Source organism: Amblyomma mixtum, chromosome 1 (genome assembly GCF_055824585.1).
Source record: "Amblyomma mixtum isolate Tamu chromosome 1, ASM5582458v1, whole genome shotgun sequence".
NCBI lineage: Eukaryota > Metazoa > Arthropoda > Arachnida > Ixodida > Ixodidae > Amblyomma > Amblyomma mixtum.
Genome location: NC_143012.1, coordinates 139,303,360 through 139,330,900, shown reverse-complemented (window position 1 = coordinate 139,330,900; position 27,541 = coordinate 139,303,360). Strand labels below are relative to the sequence as shown.

Sequence of the window (27,541 nt, the reverse complement as noted above, 5' to 3'; positions counted from 1 at the left end):
GCGGTGGTCCCGGGTTCGATCCCCGGACCAGGACGAATTTTTCTTTAACTACGAAGTTTCTGAGAAAGCTGTATAGCTTTCCTTTCTAGCCGTATGGCTGCGCTCGGGTGGATGTCAATGAGTAATTACTCCCTTATTACAAATCTACTCCACCTTGGGGGATTCCTCTAAACATTTGGTCAAACTTGGGCTAGTTGGAAAGCGTTTGGATTCATATTTGCTACCGCTTAGTGAACACACGGGACAAGAACAGAAATACACAGGACAGACGCTAGTCTTCAACTGCCGTTTACTAGAAAAACAATCAATATAAGACATCTCAAAATAGCTGAACTCACACATGCGCAGTAGCAACGCCACGCCTCAGGAACATCATTTCTTTTTTCGACAGATTAACAGACGGGGTGCTGACGCATTTGGAACCTTCACTATCAATGCACACAGCTTCAAAAATTTCACGTTCCGCTTGGGTTTTCATTGTACCTAGAATGATTGTTTCTGGAAAGATTGGTGTGCAAGGTACAGGGTCAGGGTCGCCAGGGTACCGTTCGATAAAACAGCGTTTGCAGTGCGCAGCGAGATTCCCCCCCACCGATATGGATTCCGTTGCCAAGCGGTGCTCTCTCAGCCGTTCATTTATGCATCTTCCTGATTGCCCAATATACGCCTTGGCACAAGTGAGCGGGATTTTGTAAACACCGACTTTCCATGGAACGAACTTCTTTTGGTGGTTCGTAGTGCACACTGGCTTTCTGACCTCGCCGTTCACAAGCGGGAACAAGCGCACAAGTTTCCTCGGGCAAGTCAATACAAGATCGACGCCACACTTCTTCGCCACCTTTTTTAGACGGTGCGACATATTGTGCACATACGGCATAGCCACAAGTTGAGTGCGTCATTGGGGATCTTCACGGTTTTGTTGCCTCCCAGATCTCACTTCCTTTAGCAGCTTTTCTGCAACAGATATCAGAGTTTCATCCGGAAACCCGGCGTTCTCTAGGCGAAGCTTCTGCAGTGCCACACTTTCAGTGATGCAATGCTCGCACGACTTATGGAGAGCAGCGCGGAAGGCATTCTTGGCAATACCCCTTTTGACAAGTTTAGAGTGCGCTGATTGATAACTCAGACTTTCTTTTTTTTGTTCTCGGCTAATACATCCAGCAAACGCGTGCTTTTTTAAACCTAATGCATATATCAAGGAACTGTAGCCTATCGTCGTTTGGGATTTCTATTGTAAAGGTTAGACCGAACCTACAAGAATTAAAAACATCATGCACATTTTTCACTACTACTACTACTGATAACTTGGACTACTGATAACTTGGCTTCAACAAAAGGCGTTTAAAAAATTCTTTCTGCAGGATGTTCGTGGAGTGACATCCTTTACCATCCCAGGCAAACCGAAATTTTATTGGGAACAGCTCTCGGAGCCTTTTTAAGTCAGACTTTCCCATCAGACCTCTCTTACTTAGCATGGATATGTTATCTTATAAAATGTACTTCAGTTACATGTTGCTCCATCTTTATGTGTATAATGTCCAGCTGGTATTTAGAGTTTAATAATCTGGTGACTTTTTAACGACTATTTTTTGTTGAAAGCTTTATTATTGTTTTCTTTTTTTCAGTCTTAACTACCTGTATTCATATTCAAACTATTCACTTTGCTTCGCCAAAAAATTTGCATTTGCGCACCTCTGTGACTCTCTGACATCGAATTCTGTGTTTCCACAGTGGTGGTGGAGGCCCTGAAAACCCTGTGCAACCTGATCTACAACAGCCCCATCGTGCAGCAGACTTGCAGGTAGGCACTGCCTCCTCTGACTGACCGGCTTTCAGTCGTTGCCACTGGTTTCCTGCGGACCGTCCACACTACTCACCTGTTTTACGCAGCGCATGGCAAAGAAAAACTAGCAAAACTATTGTCTACAGCATCATTCTGTGGCAGCGTAGCAACAGCTGATGCTATGCTCCTCCAAACTTACCCGAGCTTCCTCCCATTGGCTGCAGCTTGTGTGACGCTCCTGTGGACTAACCCGAGTAACTCGGGTTATCATCATCATCAGCCTGACTACGCCCACTGCAGTGCAAAGGCCTCTCCCATGTCTCTACAATTAACCCTGTCCTTTGCCAGTTGCGGCCACCGTATCCCCGCAAACTTATTAACCTCATCCGCCCACCTAACTTTCTGCCGCCCCCGCTACGTTTGCCTTCTCCTGGAATCCACTCCGTTACCCTTAGGGACCAGCGGTTATCTTGCCTTCGAATAACATGCCCTGCCCAAGCCCACTTCTTCCTCTTGATTTTGAATGGGATATCATTAATTCTCGTTGGTTCCCACACAGACTCTGCTCTCTTTCCGTGTCTCAACGTTGCACCTCTCACTGAACAGATTTTTGTTAGCATAAACATTTCTGCCCCATAGGTGAGTGCCAGTAAGATACAGCTGTCGTATACTTTTCTCCTGAGGGATATTTGTAAACTGCCACTCATGATCAGACAGTACGTGCTGAATGCACTCCACTCCATTCTTAATGGTGCGAAAGCGTCACTCCAGACGCACCGACCCCAAGCAAGACTTTTGTCTTGTCTTTTCCCGTGCCCAAACTAACCTGGGCTTACCCAAGTAGAATAACTAGAAGAATAAGAATGGGGTGGAGCGCATATGGCAGGTTCTCTCAGATCATGAACGGCAGTTTTCCAATATCCCTGAAGAGGAAAGTATACAACAGCTGTATCCTACCGGTACTCACCTATGGGGCAGAAATGTGGAGCCTGACAAAGAGGGTTCAGCTTAAGTTGAGGACAACGAAGCGAGCTATGGAAAGGAAAATGATAGGTGTAACGTTAAGAGATCGGAAGAGGGCGGAGTGGGTGAGGGAACAAACGCGGGTTAATGATATCCTAGTTGAAATCAGAGGAAGAAATGGGCTTGGGCAGGGCATGTAATGCGAAGGCAAGATAACCGCTGGTCCTTATTAAGGGTAACGGAGTGGATTCCAAGCGAAGGCAAACGTAGCAGGGGGCGGCAGAAAGTAAGGTGATCGGGTAAGATTAAGACATTTGTGGGAATACGGTGGCCGCAAGTGGCGAAGGACAGGGTTAATTGGAGAGACATGGGAGAGGCCTTTGCCCTGCAGTCAGCGTAGTGAGGGGGATGGGGAGTATAATGATGATGTGTAATAACTATTTCAGACCGAACACAAAATATATTGTCCTGCCATCAGGGGAACTAACTTCATTTTATTATTTTCTTTGTTTGTGCTACTCACTTGTAAGAAACACTGGATTTTCAGTTTGAATAAGGCATGGGAATGCTTCCGGGTGCTTGCTAGCGTTTCGACAGGAGGTCTTGTCTTCATCTGGGCAAAGCATGCGTCACTGGTAAGAGGGTCTTCGCTCTGAGGAGGAAGGCCTGGTGAGGAGGAGGAGAGTAGTAGGATGGGGAGGGTGAATCTTATCCAGGCATGATGGCTGCTAAAGCTGATTAACTGGTTGACCTGCAAAACTGCGAAGAGAAAGAGGCCAGCTTGGCAGATTGGTATTCAGGGATATGGAGCGTGGAGAGATAGCTAGCGTGGGCTTGAAAGGCTGTGGTCCAGCTGTGACAGGTGCCTTGGTATGACTGGCTACCTTGACTGGAAAAACTAGGATAAAGGAATTAAGCACCATGGAAGAATGAAATACCTGGAGACAAAAAGAAATTCTGGGGGGCACTTTATTGATCTAAAATGTGGTGAGGCGGTAGAATTAAGCATGGTGTTGCTGCTTGTGTCACTGATGTGTGGTTAAGGTGTTAATCTTTGCCTCTAAGAGAGTTAAGCAACTGAGAGGTGGTGACGATCATCTCTTTTTTTTTCATTTTTCAGCCAGCGTGGTTGTTGCTGTGACCTCTTTTCTTTCCTTTTTCTCTTTCCTCTGATCTTTTAACTGGAACCGGTTAAATTGGTTTTTGAGGAAAGGAAATGTATCTGTAAGGGGAAAAGATGGGGTCTTTTTTCATTCCAAACCATGGAGAGCTGGCATGGCGGAGACCCACTCTGGAGACCCTGGTTTGATTCCCCAACTCAAATTGACGAATTTCCTACTCAGTTTTATTTATTTATCTGGTCTGACTAGAAAAGTTAATTAGGCTATTTGGTAAATTAACTAATTAACTAAACTCATTCCCACTTATTTGCAGCGATACTATATGATCCCTTTAATTGGTTGCATGGTTACTAGCCAAAGTACAATTGGCCCCGTTTGAAATTCGCACACTGTGACATCATGACCGTTTCGACCAATTGAAAAGCGTGACATTTCTGTCGACCACTCCTGCTTACAACGATGAGGCATTAAAGGCTTCCGCCTTAAAAAAAAAAGAAATTGGAGAAGAAAGAGAAAATGGGAATGGGTCAGAGAAAGGGCGAGGGGAAGGGGTGTGGAAGCCAAAGGTTTCTGAGAAATGACAGCAGGCGGGGCAGGGCACAAGGTAAAAGTGGAATGATCAATTAAACAAAGAGAGAGAGAGAAAAAAAAAGGAAAGGAGGGGGAAAAGGGAAATCAAAGGGGGAGAGGGGTGAAAGCACTGGGTCGGGGCAAAGGGGTAGGGTCAATGAAATGATAAAACTGTGGTATGAAGTGCTGGGAAAACCAATTCAGGCTTCAAATCTGCTAGGGGTAGAAAATGCAGAGAGGCATTCCTAATCCACAAATTTAATACCTTACAACCAGCAGGGACAAACATATCCAGAGGAAACTCAGAATCTCTCAGGTACATTCCAGCACTGGCGTAAATTTTTAAAAAGCTCTTGCACATGATCAGATTTTTTCCCAGTACTTCATATCCCTGCTTCTTCATTTATTTCACCCTATCCCTCTGCCCTGACTCGTTCTTACCCCTCCTTTCTTTTTTTTTCTCTTTGTCTAATTTATAGTTCTGCTTTGACCTTATGCCCTGCACCTCCTGCTATAATTTCTCAGAAAATGCCACCGCGGTGGCTCAGTGGTTATGGTGCTTGGCTGCTGACCCGAAAGGAGCAGGTTCGATCCCAGCCAAGGCGGTCAAATTTCGATGCAGGCGAAATTCTAGAGGCCCGTGTGCTGTGCGATGTCAGTGCATGTTAAAGAACCCCAGGTGGTCGAAATTTCCGGAGCCCTCCACTACGGCGTCTCTCATAGCCTGAGTCTCTTTGGGACGTTAAACCCCATAAACCAAACCAACCATTTCTCAGAAACCCTTGGCTTCAACACTCCATCCTCCCACCTTTCCTTTTGCACTTCCTCGAACCTGTCCCCATTTTTCCTTTCTCTTTCAGTTTCTTTCTTTTCTTTTTCTTTTTTTTGTACCAGAGTATTTTGTGCTGCCATGGCGCTTAATTCCTTTATCCTAGTTTTTCAGGTCAACATAGCCAGTTATACCAAGCCAGCTGTTGCAGCTGGACACACAGCCTTTGAAGCCCACGTTCACTCTCTCTCCATGCTCCACACTCTCGGATTCCTCTGCTGCTAAGCTGGCCTTTGTCGTTTCAGTTTCATAGGTCACCCGGTTGATCCTTTCTAGCAGCTGTCACACCTGGGCAAGATTCACCCTTCCCACTTCACCCCCTCCTCCCCCTCAGAGTGAAGGCCCTATTTAAACCCGGCCAATGATGAACACTTTGCCCAGATGAAGATAAGACCTCTTGTCGAAATGTTGGCAGGCACCCTGGGGCCTTGCCCTCCGTTGTTCACTTTGTGAGTGTCAAGAAACCATCTAACTGCCCTCTCGCTACCAAGCATTCACACTTGTAAATACATTTCCTCTTTGCATGCTTGGAGTATGCTTTTTGCATCACTGTTTAATTTGTGAACTAGGCTGCGGTATTGAAATCATTTGTGAAACTCTCTGTCATCAGTGCCTGTATTGCGGCTTCAACTGTCAGTGCCCGAAAGAAACTAAAAGTCTTTAAATCAACTTTGTGCTTTGTGCACCTTTCAGTTTGAGCTGTTCTCGGCATGGGCAGTCTTGGCAGGCGAGTGTGTTTACTGTGTGGCATGTGTGTGTGTGTGCAGTCACAACGGCTGTGTGGAAGGAGTCATGCTGAGACTTAAGCTGTACGTGCACCCAGAGTTGCCGCACGATGTGAAGGTGAGTGCCTGGTTGACGAGAACATCTTCCTGGTTATGCCACAGACTGGACTGGCACAGTGCTGCTTGTGTAAAAGCAATGCAGGCCTTGTGGCCTTTACTCTCTCCAGAGAAAAGTATACAACAGCTGTGTCTTATTGGTACTCACCTGTGGGGCAGAAACCTGGAGGCTAACAAAGAGGGTTCAGCTTAAGTTAAGGACAACACAGCGAGCTATGGAAAGAGCAATGATAGGTGTAACGTTAAGAGATCGGAAGAGGGCGAAGTGGGTGAGGGAATAAACGCGGGTTAATTACATCTTAGTTGAAATCAAGAGGAAGAAATGGGCTTGGGCAGGGCATGTAATGCGAAGGCAAGATAACCGCTGGCCCTTAAGGGTAACAGAGTGGATTCGAAGAGAAAGCAAACGTAGCAGGGGACGGCAGAAAGTTAGGTGGGCGGACGAGATTAAGAAATTTGCGGTAATACGGTGGCCGCGACTGGCGAAGGACAGGGTTAACTGGAGAGACATGGGAGAGGCCTTTGCCCTGTAGTGGGCGTAGTCAGGCTGGTGGTGATGATGATGATGACAGTTAATGTTCATCCACTATCACTGGTGACACTGAATGTTGTCCTAGCACTGGCATCTGCCATCGCTAATTGGTGTACATCAGTTATATTGCTCAGGCTATGGCTCATGCAAAATATGTCTATATGTGGGTGATTGCATTATTTATCACTTCATTAAGTTTTCCTCTGACCTTGATTACCTATTACGCAATTTGGACTAGAGGCGGCACTGGTGTCTCTGAACCCATCGAAGTGTTGATTGGTCTCCTTCGCGCATGAACGCAATAAATTCCTGTTTTTATACATTAGAGACTGCAGAGCTGTCGCGAGTATGTGAGTGTAAATACCTTGGGGTTTATTTTTCATCTCAACTAACTTAGATTAAGCATGTTGAATGTATGTCAGCAAGACTTTTATCTAGATGATTTCAGGTTAGCACCTCCCAGAATTAAAGAACTGCTTCACTTTAACAAGGTGTATTGCTGGGCGAGTTGGTTAGGGTACATCTTGAGAAAAACAGCGCTTGCAGACAAAAGACCAGAACGAGATGGGCAGTGCAGTTGTGTGTCCTTCTCGTTCTGGTCCTTTGTCTGCAAGCGCTGTTTTTCTCAAGATGCTTCACTTTACTAACGTACAATCCATATTGGAGTGTACACATTTGTGGTCTGGGACCTGCAAACTAAAGTTCTTTCTGAAATGCTGGAACGGGTAAGAAGCCATGCTGCTTGATTTGTTTGAATAATTACCATATAAACGCATGTAAGGGCAGCACTTTTTTTTTTTTTCAGATTCGAGGGCCAAATTTCGGGGCTGTGGCCCATACACGCGACGCGCGAAAAAAAAAAAATTTGTTTAAGTAAAAACACACCAATCTGTTCCAAGAAGATTCTGGTGCGGGCTAGTTGGTTCATACTTTAAGAAACAGATTAACAGCGCCCATCCTGTGTTTCGTGTTTCTTCTTGTCCTCGTTCCGTTGCGCTGTGTGAATCTGTTTCTTACACCAATCTGGGAATGAGTGACATTTATTCTACATTCAGTAGCTCGAGCTGTGCTCTGTGAAACGTTCATCCCGTAACAGGTCGCACAGCATGTTCGCTGTCAATGTGTAACGGCTGTTCCGCACTTCTATCACATAACAGAGGAGCTCTTATTCCAGTTCGGGAAACTTGCACGGCTTGTCTCGGGAACCACGTTTTTGCACCTTGTGTTCCTCAATGCATCCTTTTGATTGCACTATGGTCAGATGTACTTCTCCGTGACGTCAAATTTCTTGCCTGCCGCATACTTGCCATGTCCGAGAGCAAACTCCCAGCTATTGAGGTGCTTGCCCATCGTGCTAAAATTGCAACGCTTGGCGGCAGCACACAAAAGCCACAGCTATGATGAGCTAACAGTCTACTGCAACTCCTGTGCCTTTCGCAGCCACAAAAAACGAGCTGGTGATACTGATACCGATATAGATAGTGGGGGCTCGCGGCAGGGGAAAAAATTCAGGGGGCGCTTTGTTGACCTAAAGTGCGGTGAGCCGAAAGCCTTAAGCGCGGTGTTGCTGCTTGTGTCATTTTTGTGTGGTTAAGATGTTGAGCTTCACCTCTAAGAGTGGAACGCGACAGCGTCTTGCAATGCTGCCAGGGAGTCCACAGAACGCCATCACCCGTTCAGCTCTGCGCCTTGCTTGACGGTAAATTGATTTTCGAGGAAAGGAAATGTGTCTGTCTCACATATCTCAGTGCAGTGGACACCTGAACCAGTAAGAGGAAGGGAGGAAGATGGGAGTGAACGAAGCCTTTGTTCATTCCAAACCATTGAGCTGGCATGGCGGAGTGGTTAGCGTGCTCGTCTCGCACTCTGGAGACCCTGTTTCGATTCCCCAGCTCGACCAATTTCCTGCTTGGTTTTATTTGTTTATCTCGTCTGACCAGAAAGGTTAATGAGCCTAATTGGGCTAATTAAGCAATTAACTAAACTCAGTCCCACTTACTTGGAGCATCGCTATACGATCCCTTTAATTGCTTGCATGGTTACTAGCCAGAGTACAATTGGCCCTGTTTGAAATTCCCGCACTGTGACATCGCGACCGTTTTGACCAATTGAAACAAGGTCAGCGTAGCTAGGGCGGCCCCCCGAGGTCTCGCTTTGGCTGTCGGAGTGTTGCTTTCGCAACAAAAGTTGATGATGATGATGATGAGCGCGGCCTCAGGCGCCATCCATGGGCAGCACCTGGAAGCTCCCGTGCGTGTACATGGCCTCCGCGATCAAGCGCACCCTTGCTTGCAGCCGGAGCTGAGGCCACAGCGCATGCATTTCGAAGGCTATTTCCACGTGGGTCGTGGAAGGTTTGGGTGTGGCCCTACAAGGTTTTTTTTTCTTTTTTGATATTTCCTTCGTGGAAGCAGCGTGCGGCCCATACACGGATGCAGCCCTTACATGCGCTTATACGGTATAACTTTAATTCCAGTGTTACTTTACTTAAAGATGGGTTGGGATGAGAACTGTTAAGCAGGTGTAAAAAAAAAATATGCGGTTAGAGGTGGTCTTCTAAGTTTATTTCGGCATAGTTAAAGTAGACAGGGAGGCTTGCTTCTTGCCACTTCATTTGATGCCTGTGAAACGTAATCATTGATGAAAAATAAGAGAAATTAATTGTCAAATTAATGTCTTTCATAGCTCATTTTTTCCACACACCATCGACCGAATAGAACCAACAACATCCACAAAAAATTATTGAACGCCATACTCGGATATCGTTTTGGGCTCCGTTGTTTGATGTATAACGGCTTGCGTGGCTGCCATTTTTGTTGCTATTCATCAATAAATTTGCTTATTTTTCTTGTATTACATATTTTTTTCTTCTTTTCTTATGTCGGTTTTGCTCGAACGTGATGTGTTCTCCGCCTCCCAGTAATGCCTTCGGGCGCTGCAGGTATTTGAAATGAATAAATAAATGGAAGCACATACACACATGCATACATGGGTGACGAAACTTGTGTATAAATGTTTATCGTTAAATAACGCTTTTTGACAGTACAGCGCTTGTCACTTTACCTCATCTCTTTCATATTTGCACTTTTTGCTCCTGTACTTTCCTGAATGTGCACCAGCGAAATTCTAGAGGCTTTACTATGCAATGTCGGTGCATATTTAAAGAACTCCAGGTGGTAGAAATTTCCGGAGCCCTTACCTGAGTCGCTTTGGGACGTTAAACCTCCATAAACCATCTTCAATTTTTGCGTTTGTGCCACCGTGGGAAACTGGAATATTTAAATCATAAAGGTACTCTTGAGTGAATACCAGTTATGTCGTTTGAACGAGCAGTACAAGTTGAACCAATATGAACCATATCTAAGCAGATGGCTTCCACCATTGTGAGCACTACCTGAAGGGATGCTTCAAACAATAGGACGAAGGAATGCAAACAGCATTGTTAAGGTTACTTTTTTCACGAAAATACCACTAATGAACACATGTAGAGAGCATTGCCTATAGAACCCAGCTTCAGTCTCGAAATGCTAGCGAGCAATTTGTTCTGTGCTTCAAGCACTTCCAGTTTCGAGCTGGTTTTTAAGAAATGAACAGCACCATAGTAAAAATTTCAGAGTGGCCATTTATGAAAGGCCTGTTTTTCTAAATGAGTTACTTTCACTTACATTGGTACAGCCATCTTGTTGTCTTTGTGTATTGCAACATGTTGGCAACAAGGGGCAGGTGCTTGAGTTGTGCCTTGTTCCTATGCAACACATGTTCAAACTGGCATACACCTGGCCAAATCTTTAACTAGTTCAGGTGTTGCATCGCTAAATGCACCTTGTAAAAGGTTCTTTTCAGCTACACCGCTGGCATATTCATTCTGTAATTTGACGCGTGAGATGGCATTTCGTGGTTCCTTTTCGTTATATAATTCGTGAGGGGAGTACTTGCATGTTTAGATCAAAGTTATCAGAAATATTCGTCTGCCACTACGAAGAGCCGAAACAAGCGGAACACGCAGCAATGGATCTGGTCCAAATGGCCTCCTCCTCTGGGTAAACTACCACTCCTTTCATGGCAGACAAGTCGTTTACCCAGAGTGAGCGCACATGCGCTGCCAGAACCATTGCTGCGTATTCCGCTTGTTTCGGCTTTTCGTAGTGGCAGACAATGAATATTTCTGATAACTTTGATCTAAACATGCAAGTACTCCACTCAAACATTATATAAAAAGAACCACGAAATACCATCTCGCGCGTCAAATTACAGCATGAATATGCCAGCGGTGTAGCCGAAAAGAATCTTTTACAAGGTGCATTTAGCAATGCAACACCCGAGCCAGTTGAAGATTTGGCCGAGTGTACACGTCTGCTGTGTTTCGTGGACATAGGCTATCTAGCAGAGGTCGCAAAACTGCACTGGATTTAGGTGTGTTTGGTGTGAGCGTTCTCTCGCGGGCTTCCAGATTCTTTGCCCTGTATGTTTCAGTTCTTCGACATGCGAATGCTGTTCCTGCTGACGGCCCTGTGTGCTGACACCAGGTAAGGATGGTAGCTAGCTCAGCACTGGGATTTCCCTCGCTGGGGCTTTTATTGCATTTAGGTTGGTGTCTTACAAAAAAATTTCGGATTCTCTGTCAGGGAAAGTTGCTGATTGGTTGAGGTGGTCGGGGCGTCATCAGCACCATGACATTTGCAAATCTTAGGTTCTCCAACATTTGAAATTTACCTTTTTAAAATGGATTAACGTGGAATAGGGGGGATTTTCAATTCATTCCAATTTCTTTATTATGTTCATTTCTTTAGTGCAATACATGTCATCACTGTCCGGATCCCTAGCCAAAGGCTAGTTATGGATCCATGCATGGAAAGCAAAAAAATCGTTGAGGTCAACTGTTTCCCATTTCATGTCAAGATAATACAGATATACATCTGAAGCAAAAATGCAGAAAAGGTACACACAGATAACTCAAATTACACAAGCTCAGAAGAGCTGATGAGTGCATAGCAAAGTGATGCATATGCAGAAATGTTGCAGGAATGCAAAACATACATGTACTAATAGCAGATTAATACAAGCTAGAAGAGTGCACAAGGGCTGATGATAATAAGCATGCATATGAGGGCAAGAGCATTATTCATTACACATATTGGAACTAGAAGTCATCAGGCGAATTCAACGAGGTGAGAAGAAACACGAAGTTGCCGCAGGGTGTACTACAAGGTTCTGAGAAGCACTCTGAGCGCTATTTTGAAGAACAAGGCTGATGTTTGGGCCAAAGTGGAGAAGAGGCCCGGCCAGATGTATGCGCACAGCTGCATATGAAGATGCAGAGGCAGCAGCATGCAAGTGGTTGCTCGATGTCTGCCTCTGCTGTTGGCTGTGCCCTCCGTTGCAGTCTCACCAACATTGTACTTCACTTCCTGCCATTGAATTCTATGCCAGGGCTTCAGCCCTTGGACCAGGGGTAGCCTGCATGGTGAAGGTTAGTTATAGGAAATGTCTGATTGAATGGCTCCTGCACAACCCAAGGACTGGAAGAGCCCTAAAAATTGACCTCTTAGGCACCCTGTCGATGCTGAGTGGGTTGTCATCATCATCATGAGCCTGACTAGCCCACTGCAGAGCAAAGGCCTCCCCAATTAACCCTGTCCTTTTTCAGTTGCGGCCACCGTATTCCGTCAAACTTCTTAATCTCATCCGCCCTCCCAACTTTCTGCCGTCCCCTGCTATGCTTGCCTTCTCTTGGGATCCACTCCGCTACCCTTAAGGACCAGCGGTTATGTCTAAAATGAAACTACTCAGAACTGCTTCCGACGTTCTGCCCTCTGCTTTGCCAAAGAAGACAAAGCAAATTTTTTTGTCGAATGAGCTTGACAAAGCTGTCGCAAATCTTGATGATTTGTGGAACCAGTTGTCCAAATTTCCTGGTTCTTTTTTCTGATAGGGCAGCTGTAGGTGACTTTGTCTCTGCGAACGATGACATTAAGATTGCAGGAGAGCTTGCAGACGATGACATCGTTGCCGATGTCGTGTTTAACCAGGGCACCACTGATGCGAAATGCGGTAAGGACTTGAGAGAACCTGTGCTCATACACCCCGTACACTCAGCATGGTTTGTCGATCATCATCGTCATCAGAATGACTACGCCCACTGCAGGGCAAAGGCCTCTCCCATGTCTCTGCAGTTAACCCTGTCCTTCGCCAGTTGCGGCGATCAATAACATGGATATTTTTTTTTTCTCCGAGGTAATGATGATAAAAAAAAGACATTATAAATTCATGACTATTTTGCTCGGTAATATACATGCACTAAGTAGCTATCATAGAAATACTTTTTTTTTTTCTTTCGATCTCAGTGTGTTTGTGTGTTGTTAAATTTACCACTACTTTTCTATCGACTTACACATTATGTCAAACTCTTAGACGTTTTATCTGAGTTCGATATATGTGGCTTCGACTGTGTTAACATTAAGTACCCACTCTTCTGCAAGAAAAACGTTCAACCAGCTGTAGCATGTTTGTCAAGATTCCTGCCGACAGCTTCTGGCAGACGGCAGACTGCATTTAATTAGGCGGAACATACCCTGATTCATTTCCACTTGCAACCCTTGAAAAGAAGCAATTCACAAACATAGCATTCGCAATGACCAGAGCACATTGAATCACGAGGGTTGTCTGTGACGGCTTATTTAGTCAACAAACGTGATAATTGACAGCACAGCGCTCCGTTTGATGAGCAATGCGTGCAGTTTTCAAATTCAAATTCAAATTCAAATTGAGTTTATTTTCGTTCAAAACAACGGAGGGGGCTCGAACAAAAAGCGAAGCAAGTCCACTTGATTACGTTCGAGCCCCCTTTACATGGAATTTGATGAGGACAAAATTCTAGTATAACAACAGATACATTTACAGATTGCAGAATAGAACAAAAAACGTTAGTTATGCACAGAAAATCTTACAAAATAATTTACGCAATGCCAATATGCAATTCTAAGTGCAAGGTTCATAGAAATAAGTACGTATAAAAATAATATGGGGGAACAGGGCAAAAGAAGTATTAATTACACAGAACAAGCTCGACAAAACAATTCACACAGTGAAATTATACAAATTGTATATAGAATATGTACAATGCAAGTTAGGAAATAAAATAACGATGAAAGTATTTATTGCACCGCAGCAAAAGCCTAATACAATAAGGCAATGAGAATGATCACATCAGTTAAAAGTGAACAGTATTGTTTGTGAAGGTGTTAATGCATTCAGTGGCTTGATTATATTTTTGTAAGGAAAGCCTTTACCTTGGAAATGTTAGTGCGGTTGATGTCAATTTGACTGCAGTGAAGTGTGTTTAAAAGTTGGAAGTGAGTGGCGCAACATTTGTTGTCCTAGCTTTGTCCAGGAAAAAGGAACGCCACCCAGATGTGGTGTTGAATGAAACACATCAGAGCACAACTGCTGCTCGCATTCTTTTGAGGATCCATCGAGGCTTGTGTGTACACGTCATTCCAGCGCACAATGCACCGATGGCCACAAGCTCCTCTTGTCGTCGTCAATGTATATCTGCGTGAGTGCAATAAGCGGCTTGTTCTGCAGTCTTCGGCTATCCTCGATAACTTCACTTAATTTCTGTAGCACCCGCGGAGCCTATTTCTGACGTACATGTGTGTAGCAGCGTAGCAACTGACTCAGCCACACACATTGTACCGGGGAGGCATCTACCTTTCAATGGGGGGCTGGGCTGAACCAGCCTGTATTTGCAGCTTGCTGCAGTGTCCACTGGTCTGTTGACTTTGCGTTTTCAGTTTACAGCCATGTTTCCGATCTGTGGCGCCTCTGATTGTTCGGAGGACTCAATTGCAAGTGCGTCACAAAAATGATGCGATGGTGCTCATTTTTCACCGGCGACTTGAATGTGTAAGGGTTTCGGGACTTTCATGTGCTGTTTTCTCGGCAACACAGCCACCTTTTCACATAGAAAAAACATGGTAGTGCAACAAATTATCTATCCGTCTTTTTCAGTGCCCTTTTACTGGCAACCCAAGGTAACTCAAGGTTCATAAATTTTGCTAAAGTTTCTTGTGGTCTTTTGTGCCAAATCCCGCAGTCTTGTGTTTGGTTTCAGCGCAAATTGGCTTTAAAGTTTTGAATTTCGTTATCTCACTCGGGTTGATTTCTATGGGCAGTCCTGCGTTAGTGATCTCATGACCTACCCGCCCGTTGAGGTATGCTTTGCACTAACTAAATGACAAAAAGGCGCCCTCTTATCGATTGTTTCAGATATATCTCACAAATGGGGTTGTCACTTGGCAGCCACTAGTTTAGCCTTTTGACCTGTACTCAAGAGTTTTGCCGATCCTGTTCTGAGATGTCGTTTGTCGGCTGGGCGTTGGTCGAAACCCAGTGTCGGCTTTGGTTCCCTGTATCTTGCTGCTTTAAAATTGTTTTGCCGTTTATTTATAGGAACAACTTGTTGGAACTAAGTAAAGGGTGTTTGAGTGAAGGCAGTTATGAAGATGGAATGTCTGAAAATTCTTTGGAGTTGTTCTTTTTGTTTCTAAAAGCTTATTTATTTATTCAATACTGCCAGCCTTAGTAGGCCCAGGCAGGAGGGGCAATACAATGAGGTACAAGGCAAAGTAACATTTAGCACACAAACTAAAAGATAAACAAAACAAAGAGAACCCATGCATGATTCGAACAAAGAAATAGGGAAATTTAACACAATGTCTCGGCAGAACTGGAAGTATAGCATACAAAAGTCGTAAAAAACTGGCAATGCTCTCAGTGCTTAACAGTGTAGTCAAAGGAAGCTGGTTTCAGTCAGTTATTGTTCGGGGAAAATAAGAATATTTAAACAAGTTGGTTCTGACATGATAAGGTGTTAAGGACTGGGCGTGACGATGTCTCGTTAATCGCGTGACTAGTGGTTTCATGTAAGGGTTCGGGCTCATTGATAGCTTGTTATTTTTCAACAAAAAGAGAAATTTTAGTCGCAAAAGCTTTATTCAAGTTTCCAGTCCAGTTTCCAGTATAAAAGACAGGGGCACCACTTCACACTCTTGTGCCACCCGTCACTGGTTCCCTGCTGCCGTAACCCTTGAGCAGCTCTGAGCAGTTCGTTTTATTGCCACCAGGTGGCACAGCATTCTGTGAGCCCCTTAGTGGATATGGCTAAACGAAGGGCAGATATACACGGAAAAGCATGAACAGGCTCTTAGGGCAAAAGGACGAAGAGACGCCGGGATAATGAAACATAGGGCATTATGGGGGTACAACAAATATGAAGTACTAAGAGGTATTTGGAAAGGAATAATGGTGCCGGGACTTACTTTCGGCAATGCGGTTCTGTGCTTAAGGGCAGAAGTTCAGTCGAGATTAGACGTAAATCAGAGAGCTGTTGGAAGATTAGCACTAGGTGCCCACGGCAAAACCACAAACGAGGCAGTACAAGGGGATATGGGCTGGGCATCGTTCGAGGCGCGGGAAGCTAAGAGTAAAATACTATATGAAGAACGCCTGAGGAAATTGGACGATAACAGATGGGCAGCTAAGGTATTTAAATATTTATACAGAAAGAACGTTGACTCACAGTGGCGGAAAAGAACTAGAAAACTAACCAGTAAGTATGCCGGTCATGAGGACGGAGAAAGAAAGAGCATTAAACGACAGGTCAAAAATGCGGAAGTTAAAAATTGGATGAATTCAATGGAAAAGAAACATAGTGTAGAACTATATCGATTCTGGAAAAGGCAGATCAAGAAAGAATTTTTCTATGATAACTCAAGAGGCAGTGCCCTACTTTTTGAAGCTAGATCAGGGTGTCTTAGAACGCGCAGCTACAAAAAGAAATTTAACGAAGAAGATGACACATGTGCAGTGTGTGGTAGATCTGTGGAAACAATTGAACACCTCATAATCAAATGTGATGGTATCCATCCGGATGTCGATGCAGGCACAGTCACTCTTCCTGAGGCCCTAGGGTTTAAAGATAACAATGGTCATGTAAATAAATCTGCAGTGGAAGTCAGCAAAAAGCGATTGGAGGATTGGTGGCTGAAAAGCAGAGATGTGGCATAAAGTTAGAATAGTAGGAAACCGTAGGCAAAGGTGATGGAGAATCTTAATGAGAATTGCCAACACAGTAAACAAAAAAAAATAATAAATAAAGAAAAGCTGAGCATGGTGGCAATTGCCACCACCCCGTTTCAAAGGGGGCGCTCCTATCCATCCATCCATCCATCCATCCCTTAATTTTGGCCATTAAATGTGCCAGACTTCGGAGTGTGTCACCTGTGGGGAGTTCTGCCGCTGGTATGGTCGAGAAGCCACGCAACTTTGTACATACGGTGTTGTGTGTGTGTCTGTGTGCATGCAGGCCTCGGCTGAGGACGGAGCTCCACGGGCTGATCTACCTGCGGGAGACGCTCGACCTCGTCCTCAAACTGAGTGAGGAGCGCACTGCCGCTGCACAGACCTCGCCAGGTGAGACCGCCAAAGCTGGGGACGTGGCACACATCATGCATTCATTGCTCCGGTGTGCACCAACAAATTGTGGCTTGTCTCGAGAACATGCTGCGTTCGCACAGGATGTTCACACTGTCTTAACAGCTCGAGAGGGCATTCATGGTAGAGCTACGTTTCCAAAAAATGATCATTCTGATTCATATAAAGTTCACCCTGGTATCATATTGTCACGTTGTAGTCACGGCAGTCCAGCGGTCAGGAAGACAGCAACAAGACTTGCAAACGAAGCTCTTTATTTGGACTACTTATGCCCACAAAACGGCAGCGGCATAAGCAACAAACATGCTCGTCGATCGTCAAACTACGATTGCCCGCCGCTCGCTGCATTGCTCAATTTAAAGCCGGCAAGGAAACTTTGAGACAACAGGTGAAGATCTTCTACAGTAATCTGGAAAAACGTAGCTGCAGTTCTTCATGGCTGTGATCACGAGGTTAATCCGGTCGCTTCTCGCATCACAAACAAAAATGATAACGCCCCTTTCCTGCGTCCTTGAGAATGAACGAACAGACACTACAATGATACGGTGGCAATATCTTATGCTGTCAGGTCTGTGTTGCTGGATAGCCACCCAGTAGCTGAGAGCTTTGCCAGTGGAATTGAAGGCGTTGTGTGTCAAAGTCATACGTTTCAAATCTTCCATCTTGCCTGTTTAAGCACGTGTTTCAGTGATCTGGTATGTTGCACACGCTAGAAAGCCCCATGGACCACTCACGGCTTTGACTCCATGACAGTGAACGGCTTGATGGTGAGCTCAAGCCAGCCACTAATATTGCTTTTGGTGCTGCGTCCTTGCAGTGCCGAGAATCATAGTGCCATTTGTTCTAAGCATAAACAGCTGCGTGCTGGTTTGAATGTTGAGACCAAGTGTCAGCTTTTCTGATTATTTCAACCACAAGAAGTCCAAGCTCCTGGCCAGAGGTGTTTGTGCGATTAGGTGGATGCTGGGTTCCCCCTGGCATTACTGGGATTCAAACCCAGTACACCTTGTGTTGTGAGGTACGGGCTGTGGACTCGATGAAGGTTAAGAATTGGGTCTTTATTTAGAGAGTTTGACCCAAAAAGAAAAGGGCCCCAGGCCCTTGGAAGGTACAGATTGGCTCCCCGGGCAGCCGCTCTCTTCCGGTGCTGGAGGAAGACTCGTTGTCTGTTGATGGTCGCGTTTTCGAACGCCATGTTCACGTGACCGAGCTGCGGGTTCCCGGAAGGAAGCATCCTTGGCCGTTGACAGTCACGTTTTTGAACGCCGTGTTCGAGGGGGGTGCGTCTTTGGCTGAACATGAGCCCCGCGTCCCTTGACGAGGCCGGCACCCTGGGGTGCCGAGGGTAGGCCGGTACGCTCGCAGCACAAACAGTTTCCAGAGCTCGCGAGCCCACAGGCCAGCAGTGTCTTGCAATGCAACACCTGCATGTAAGGCAGATGCTGTGCAATGAGGCCATTGCTGTTTCTCTATCACCATGCAACCAGTGCTAGCTGAGCTGTCACGTGGTTCTCAGCAGGTGTGGTACTGTGCGTTTTGATTCATGTTGATGGACATGAGCCATATAGTACGTCTTCCTAGGCACTTACGAATGGGTAAAACTGAGCGGAGACTGCAGCCAAAAAAGAAGGAGCAGTGAACAGGATAGCGGGGTGCTAGAAAGAAGACAAAGTTTGTAAAGTGGTTGTACTGTTCTAACATTACTTGGGACATTTCTTTGCTCATAGTCGTGCTTTTGAAAAAATGCATGCCTCGAGTGAATTTTGTTTCTTGTACTGCGTCGCACAATTTTCATTCTGCATGCTAAAGCAGACAGCACTATACTCCGTTTCATACATAGCAGGCAACGCTGCGGAGGTTGCTGAAGTAGTGCGTCCGCGAAAGTATATTACTCCGCCACGTATTATTTGTTCTTCTCGAAACTCCGGTCATTGTTTGGACAAATACAAAGTGCAGTATAAAACGATGTACAGTTAAAACTCGATTTAACGAAGTTGAGGGGAGCCATGAATTATTTCGTTAAATCGAGAACTTCGTTAAATTGAATGAGGCATTTCTTGGGCACATAATTCGGTACATTCGATTATATGGTATGGCGGCATCCAGAAAGCTACTGCAGCATCATATTTGTGACGCGTAAATGCTCCCAAAATGAAACTGCGGACCGCGGAAACGACCGGCGCCGCTAGCGCGTATGGAAAGAAACAACAAAAATTCTTACTCAACAAGAAAGGCCCGAGGGGACTACAAATTTATTTTCCGCCAAAGAAGTCGGTGATCTTTGCCTGCGTGCGCTTTGTGAGCAACGGCCGCACCGATTTCTCGTAGGTCTGAAGTGCGTCCAGCGCATCTTCCGTCCCCTCGTGTGCGCCGGCAAAATGTCGCAGCAGATCGAGAGCATCCATCACCTGACCTGGTGTCGGCACGGAAGCTTCGGCACCTGCAGGGTCGTCGGCAGCGTCTTCAGCCGTCACTCCCTCCACGCTTCCTACAAGCCGCAACATATCGGCGTCAATCAAAACTTCCGTTGTGACTGCGTTTGCGCCGGCATTCACGTAGTCTGAGAAACTTATGCCTGTGGGCACTTCATCCACTGAGCGAAGGTGTTCCCAGGCATCTTCATCCTCGTGCACGGCGCTCGCGCAGTCCGGACCAGCTTCGGCAGTTTCAGGGCCTAGTGTACCGAAACCGGCAGTCCTGAAGCAGTTGACAATTATCGACGGCCTCAGTGCTCTCCAAGCCGCTGCCACCATCTCAACCGCCATATCTATTTTCATCTCACGCTTCAGCTCCAGGTTGAGGAGAACTCTGTCAACGACTCGACGCTTGTATACGCACTTCACGCTATTAATTATCCCTTGATCTAAGGGCTGAACCATGGACGTTGCGTTTGAAGGGAAGTAGCGGAGCTCCATGCTGGTCAGCTCGACCTCTGCAACGTAGTGGGCCGTGCAGTTATCCAGCAACAGGCACACTTTCCTTTTCTGGAGGCACATGTCGCTGTCAAATTCCTTCAGCCATGTAGCGAAAATGGCACGCGACATCCAAGCCTTTGAATTGGCAACGTACTTCACAGGAAGCTTTTTGGTGCCTTTAAAACAGCACGGCCTCGCACTCTTTCCGATGACAAGCGGGTCTCGTTTGTCAGTGCCATCCATGTTGACGCACAGCAAAAGAGTCAGCCTTTGTTTGCTGTGTTTGCCTGCCCCTTCAGGGCGAGTGTTTTTTTAGGCAGCATTTGGTAGAATAGACCGCTCTCGTCGGCGTTGTAGACGTCGCTGGGGGCATATTTTCCCAGAATGTCGGGCACGTTTTCAGACTGCCAGTCGCTGACTACAGCCATGCTTACGCTGCTCGCTTCACCGCTGAGCACTTTCCCGGCGATGCCGTGTCGTTCTTTGAAGCGCGACAGCCAGCCGGGACTTGCCTTGAACTCGTTGTCGCCCAGCAAGCACGCGAAAGAGCGAGCTTTTTGTTGGAGCAGGTCTCCACTCACGGGAATATTCTTCGCCCGCAAATCCATAAACCAGGCGAAGAGGGCCTCTTCCATTTTGCTTTGAGGAGAAGTCTTCAGCGTTTTTTTGCACGAGAGATTCCCCGACGAAGTGGCGCGGAGGATGTCATCTTTCCCTTTCAATATTGTGGAGAGAGTACTCGCTGGAATGCCATGTGCTGCAGCCACGTCACATTTCTTCTGTCCACTTGTCACAGCACGAATTATATTTGCTTTCTCATCCAGGGTAAGCCTTTTTCGTTTCTTGCAGGGCTCCATCTGCTAGTCAGGAGGGTTAGCGGCGCGCTTGCTCGCACACACCACGTCCACGTTCACGATAGCAAGGCTAGACTGATGGAGGCCTAACAAGCTGAGCTTGACAAAGACGTGTGTTCAAAGGCACGGGGAAATATCTGCACAAGAGCGAACACAGAGCACAACACACAAACACACACACAAAAAAACACGCAAACTGCAACAGCGCTATCTATGAAATGTGGCACGAAACTTTTATTACTGCTGGCGCCATCTCGTGAGCTCGACTCAAAATTAAAACTCGTTTTGCGCCGCGCAGTTCGAAAAATGCGGCGGGCTGAAGATGCTCCGCGCTGTTACCGCTGACTCGCAATCAATAAATTTTGGGGTGCTGTCTACAAAATAGACCAAAAATTAACATTTTTTCACCTTTATTTCTCGAAAAAAGTTTCGTTAAATCGGGACAGATCACGGAATCGGTTTCGTTATTTCGGGTTAGTCAAGGCATTGAACCCTATGGGCATCTGAGGGGGAATTAGGATACCTTCGTTAAATCGGAATTTTCGTTAAATCGGGTTTCGTTAAATCGAGTTTTGACTGTAGTAGCATTGAAAATCATGGTCAAAGCTGTCAGGCGCTCAGTGTTCGGGCTCTCTGGCTATAATTTTCATGGAGAAGGAACTACTTTTTGGGCACGGATTTAGTAGGAGTGATTTGTCCTACTAACCGCGTATCATACCGCCATGTGTACGTTTTGCTTCTCGAAATCTCGACGAGTCGCAGGACGAAAATGATGCAAGAGATAAAATGAAGTCCAGGAGGTGCCAGTTATGGCACTTAAGATTTGTTGCTATGAAATATGCTTGTGTTCATTTTGTTTGCGTGGCGAACTACTTTTTGCGCACGGACTTAGCCTGCTCGAACAGGCGCGCTAACTGGCAACGTTGCCTGCTATGTATGAAACGGAGTGTAAGAGTAACTGGCATTAAAGGGAAATAATTTTTATGGTTATATTTTAATGCAACAAATCTGTTCGGTGGTCTTTGTGAGTGTCTGAGTCAAATTTAAAAACTCTGCTTGCAACCAATCAGGTTGACACCTCACCACATGTTCTTCGCCGCTCCTAATCCACTGACATGAATGGGCAATCTTGGCGAGTCTTCTCATTAACACACCCGATTGACATGGGCGTGATGGGGCCAGGCAGGGAGCGGTCTAGAGTCTCTGGAAAGATTTTCAGACTACCATGTTCGTTTTCCCCGTACCACTCGGCTTAAGGGGTGTATGGCTACCAAAGTTCAGTGTTGCCAGAACAGGTGGAACGAGCCATAACAGATAAATTGCATAGAACGGCGCTCTTTCGGCAACTCTGGGCTGCCCTCTAGAGCCTGCATAAGTGCACAAGTTGCTGGTTTAGCAGTGTTCTATAATCCTCGTTTCCCGCTTCTTGTAAGGGTTAGTTCACAGTATTGCTAGTTTGAGCTGTGCCAGATATGCAGGGTTTTAAAATATCACCTAAAATTGTTAGGTTGCAAGGGCACACAAACTTGGAACCACAAAGGTGATTGTTCTAGTGGATACATCAGGCAGCGGCTGCCAAATACCTTCCGAATCCAGAGGCATGCAGAGCATAAATGACGTACTCTGGCAAAGCTTCCAGTGACTTTTGCAGTCCCAACCTATTTTCTTTATTTTTTTTTTCTGCCAGGTCAGCGTGTATGAGTTAAGGGGTCGTGAGCAGAGCATTATCGTTTATCACCGATATCATAGCTGTTAATGAAATTAGCTTAAAAATTTTCGCGGGTGCGGTCACCACTGATAGAATGCCAATCGCTCATGTGCTTTTCTTAACCTCAGTAAATACTGTTTCATGGTCCGTTTAAAGGTGCACTGAAGAGGAATCTGAACTCGTCTTTTTGCTACAGGAAATCGGTCTACACATTGCCAGCTTTCTTAGAAATGTCGATTTAATGCTCTTTGTGGCTGATTTCCCAAATTAATTTGGATTAACGTCCGGCTCCTGCCTTTATTTTGTGAATTCCCCGCATACGGTAGGAGGAGTCGACCAACACATGGAGTGCCTTTCAGGCAGTTGCCCAGTGACATTGCTTTCGCTTTTATTTTGTTTCTTTTAGGTTTCCGTGAATAAATAGGTCTAGTCAGAGAGTACACAGCTGCAAAATAGGCCCACGGAAATAAAAATACGTGTGGACTCTTTGCTTTCGCCGATCACTACGTATCACTCCGCCGATGGCAGAGAGCAAGCCGCCACGGGACTGGGTGAAAGGTTGGTCGACTCATCCCACCGTTTGCAGGGAATTAAAAAAAGGCGGGAGCCCGACGTTAATCCGATTTAAATTAGAGAAATCGGTCGCACAGGGCAATAGTTCGAAGTTTCCAGGAACGCTCGGAATGTGTAGATCGAGTTCCCGCAGCAAAAAGACGAATTCAGATTCCTCTTCAGTGCAGCTTTAACTTGTACCTGCCGGTGTACATGTGCATTTCCTCAGACTCTTCCTTCCTGCGCAAAGTTGCCACGGTGCAAGAATTTTGTCGTGATGTCACGTGGACTGGAGGCTGTCTCCAGTGCTTCCCCTCACAGTGCTGCCACCTGTTGCAGGGGGCCCCAAGCGGTGCATGCGGCTGAGCCGTCGTGGACGCCACGGTGTGGGCGTGGCAGGGGAGCCGGAAGGGTGTGGTGGTGGCCAGACGGTGGTGGTGGCCCCCGTGCTGAGCAGTGAGGATGCTGCCCTGGCGGCTGAGGTGCTCAAGGTGCTCTACAACCTCACCTGCAGCCTGGACAAGTTCCACATTGAAGAGGTGCTCGACGGGGGGGGGGGCACTCAGCACGGGATTTGAATGAGGGATTTCTAATTCGCATAGGAGATGCTAATTTAACCGATAAATGAAATGCTTACTGTACTTTCAAACCGCGGCAGGTGGCACTTAATGATTGGTCGCAAGAGGTTTGTTTGGGAGGAGCAACCTGGGTCGCACAAGCCACACCGGTGGCAGCACCTGCCATCGCAGAGTAATGGCGCATCGCTTAACCGCTGCACCACTGTGCCAGGAGTGGTACGAGGACTCCCAGGGGCCTATATATATGAGTGTAAAGTAGAGAATGGCCGTTCCTGCATATTGTTGCATGGCGGCCAGCCGAAGAATGAGGCGTGGTGAACGATGTACAAGAGATGATTTTAATTTTTAATTTTTAATTTTTTTTTTTTTTCCAAAGGCCTCGAAAAAGTTATTCTTAAACGGCTATCCTCCTTCACTGAAAGATGTAACATTATCACTACCGCTCAATATGGGTTTCGTAAAAATAGATCGACTGAGTTAGCTCTCCTTGCTCAGAAAGAATTCATACTAAAACATTTTGAATCCAAAAACATGGTACTTGGTTTATTTTTAGATTTTTCAAAGGCGTTTGACCTTGTTAATCACTCTGTGCTGCTTAAAAAATTAGACCACTACGGTATTAGAGGCATAGCCCATATGCTGATTTCCTCATACTTGCGACATAGATCTCAGTTTGTTAGTATTGCCGGTGAATGCTCCCAGTTGAAAGCGGTAGCTTCTGGCGTTCCGCAAGGGAGCATTTTGGGTCCGTTTCTTTTTGTTCTCTATATTAATGATATTGTTCGCATCGATAGCACTGCTAAGTACATAATTTATGCAGATGACACTAGTCTGTTTTTTTCGGGTACTTCAACGGCTGATCTCGCAAATCGAGCTAATAAAACCTTAAAAGAAATAAATACTTGGACTGCTGATAATCACTTAAGAATTAACGTTAGTAAAACTGCAGCCGTCATGTTCCACCCACGTCACAAACACTTTGAACTTCCTCTAATTGAATTAAACAATACCAGAATAGAATTTGTGCAGTCTGTGAAAACTCTGGGCGTTTACTTTGCAGCAGATATGTCGTGGAATGACCATATCAATTACGTCGTTCAGAAACTTTCCAGAACAGTTGGTATCATGCGCCGCCATTGCTTTAATTTTCCTACGTCAGTCAACATGTTACTTTATCACTCTTTGTTCTCTTCCATAGCCAGCTACGGATGTATGGTGTGGGCAACAACAACAGCTGAAAATATTAACAAACTCACTGTCTTACAAAAACGTATTATACGCATTGCATGTAAAGTGCCGTATTTCTTCCACACTGCGAGCCTTTTCCACCGACACAACGTTATTCCAATGAAATCCATGTATAACTATAGGCTGTGCTATAAATATAAACTCGCCATAATGAAAAATGATGACTTCTTACTTACACTTGCTAGGTTAGAGCAAAGCAGAACTGTGTATGATACCCGCGCAGCAGAGCCTTGGAATGTTAAGAAATGCCGTACAAACTATGGCAAACAAATGTTGCAGCATACCTTACCGACACTCCTGAACCAGTTGTACTGCCACAAGAATCTTGATGTCTCTAATATTTCTCTGAAAGAATTGCCCCAAATATTCGTGTAGTTCTTTTTTTTTCTTGCTATTACCATTTTGAGTGCACCTGTCAGTTCTGCTGTCCTTTATTTTCTCCTCCCTGTGTTTGCCTTTATAGTCTCTTTGACCTAATATAGTTCTTTTTTTCTTTTACAAGCAGAATGTACTGCTTACTGAACGTACATGTGTCATTCTATGTACAGAACATACGAGTTTTTTCTTACTATTTGTTTGATGTCCTATTCCGCCGCCGTCAATGCTGCACTGTAAGAGGAAGCCAGGACCTCTCAAGCTGTCTATACAGCTTTTTCCCTGGCTGTCCTCGCAACACCTAGTTGCGGAAATAAACCTTCAAACCTTCAAACCTTCAAACCTAATGGCCGCTGGCCTGGCGCAAGCGCTCCGTCCCGCGCCACTGCCAGCTTCGTCTTCTTCGTAACATTACCCAGGGCCACTGAGCGATCGTCCCGATCGTAAACTGAAGAAGACATGGACGAAGGGATGCGTGATTCAGTGATGGCTTCCAGGGCAGGAAAGAAGTGGCAACGTGGTTAAGTGCTGGCCACCACGGTAGCACAAGCGCTCCGTCCCACGCCACTGCCAGCTTCGTCGTCTTTGTAACAATATTATGGGCATTAACCCATTAATGCTATTGCCTGATATGCTTAATGCGGAGCTTAGGTGACTCCTCCAATTTTTTGTTGTCTTCCTTGGCCTTGACTGGATGAGAGAGCTCCACCTTTCACATTGCTGCAAACAACTTGTGAGATGGAGTGTAGGTATGCTGTGTGCCTTTTTTTCATGAATCTCTAGCCGTGCAGTGCTCCACTCCTGGGGTGAATGTGTGAGCACTGGGCCGGGGCCATTGCAGCTCCACTGCATTCGTGGTGGTCACACAGTGATGCAAAGTAATGCAGGTGCAGGGGAGTTTGGGGCTGTTCTTTGTGTCATCATTTGCTGCACATGGCGCTCAACATGTTTACTCACAACGAAGCAAACTTGGATTGAGTTTAGCGTGCCAGAAGTAGACTTAGTTGCGGAGCATCAGAATGAGAATGCATTGAGTGTTCTCCGGGAATGCAGTCTTCCAGGGGCAGAGAGAAGTGTGCTGTTGCCTAACATGGTCTGTTGTGGGTACACGCATGCTATCTTTAATACTGCAGAGAATTCGCATTCACTGTGAGGAGCGCCTAGCCCTTGCGCATTTTCAGGCAATCAATGTGCCTCTGTTTGAGGCAGACATTTTTTCTCCAACATTTTATAAGTGCTGCCTTCAAAGTGCTTGAAAGAAAGCCAGGCAGAGCTTGGCAAGCTTGTATGACCAGGAGCTCCAGGGATTAGGCAAACATCAGCCGCCATGGTCGACCATGGAAGTCTCAGCAGGAACTCTGGAAATGTAGAAAAAGCTATATTGAGATTGTCTGGCTATTAATGGGCTGCAGCAAAAAGTTAGTTGCTTGCGTGGAAGATGTTCTGATGGCTGTTTTTCTCACACCCATTAGCTGTGGTCAGAACTTTTGTGCCATCGAAAAACTTAGCGCGGAAGCATGATAGGCCAATAGTTTACGGATAAAGTGCTAGTTCCCGCCTGGTTTGTAGCTCTCTGTGTCTGCTTCTGTGCAAAGGTTGCTTCAAGAACCTAGTATCTGCAGAGAGGTGCCACTTTATACTCCTTGTGCAATGTAGGCATATGCATGATAGATAATAAAAATAAGTTCAAATGATGAACTGTAAATGGCAGCAGAATAAATGGAAAGTGCACATAGGAAACAGGTCACGGGATTAATGTCGAAAGTAATCATCTTGTAATCATTCTCCAAAACATATTGCCATGTATCATTGTAGTATATCCATTTGTTCGCACAAGGCCGCAGGAAAGGGGTGTTATCATTTTTGTTCATGACGCGAGAAGCGACCGGACTATCTCGATTGATCACGGCCATGAAGAGCTGCATCTACGTGTTTCCAGATTACTGTATATGACTTTGACCTGTTATCTCGAAGTTTCCTTGCTGGCTTTAAATTGAGCAATGCCGCGAGCGGCGGGCATTCGTAGTTCGACGACTGACGAGCACGTTTGTTGCTTACGCCGCCGCCGAGTGATTCAGTTCTTTTGCGGGCGCATGTCAGCCCAAATAAAGAGCTTCGTTCAAGGCTTGTTGTTGTCTTTCTGACTGCTGTCACTACAACGTGGCAATATCGCTGCT

The 27,541-nt window shown here is 45.7% G+C and overlaps 1 protein-coding gene across 1 annotated transcript in view; it reads left to right on the top strand.

Moving 5' to 3' along the window:
- ric8a (ric8 guanine nucleotide exchange factor A) overlaps window positions 1-27,541 on the top strand; it is a 72,798-nt gene that overhangs the window by 18,853 nt on the left and 26,404 nt on the right. Inside the window, exons 4-8 of the mRNA XM_089557273.1 lie at window positions 1,732-1,801; window positions 6,034-6,109; window positions 11,114-11,166; window positions 17,007-17,113; window positions 23,503-23,702. Coding sequence (XP_089413399.1) covers window positions 1,732-1,801; window positions 6,034-6,109; window positions 11,114-11,166; window positions 17,007-17,113; window positions 23,503-23,702 — 506 coding nt within the window. The remainder of the gene's footprint in view (window positions 1-1,731; window positions 1,802-6,033; window positions 6,110-11,113; window positions 11,167-17,006; window positions 17,114-23,502; window positions 23,703-27,541) is intronic.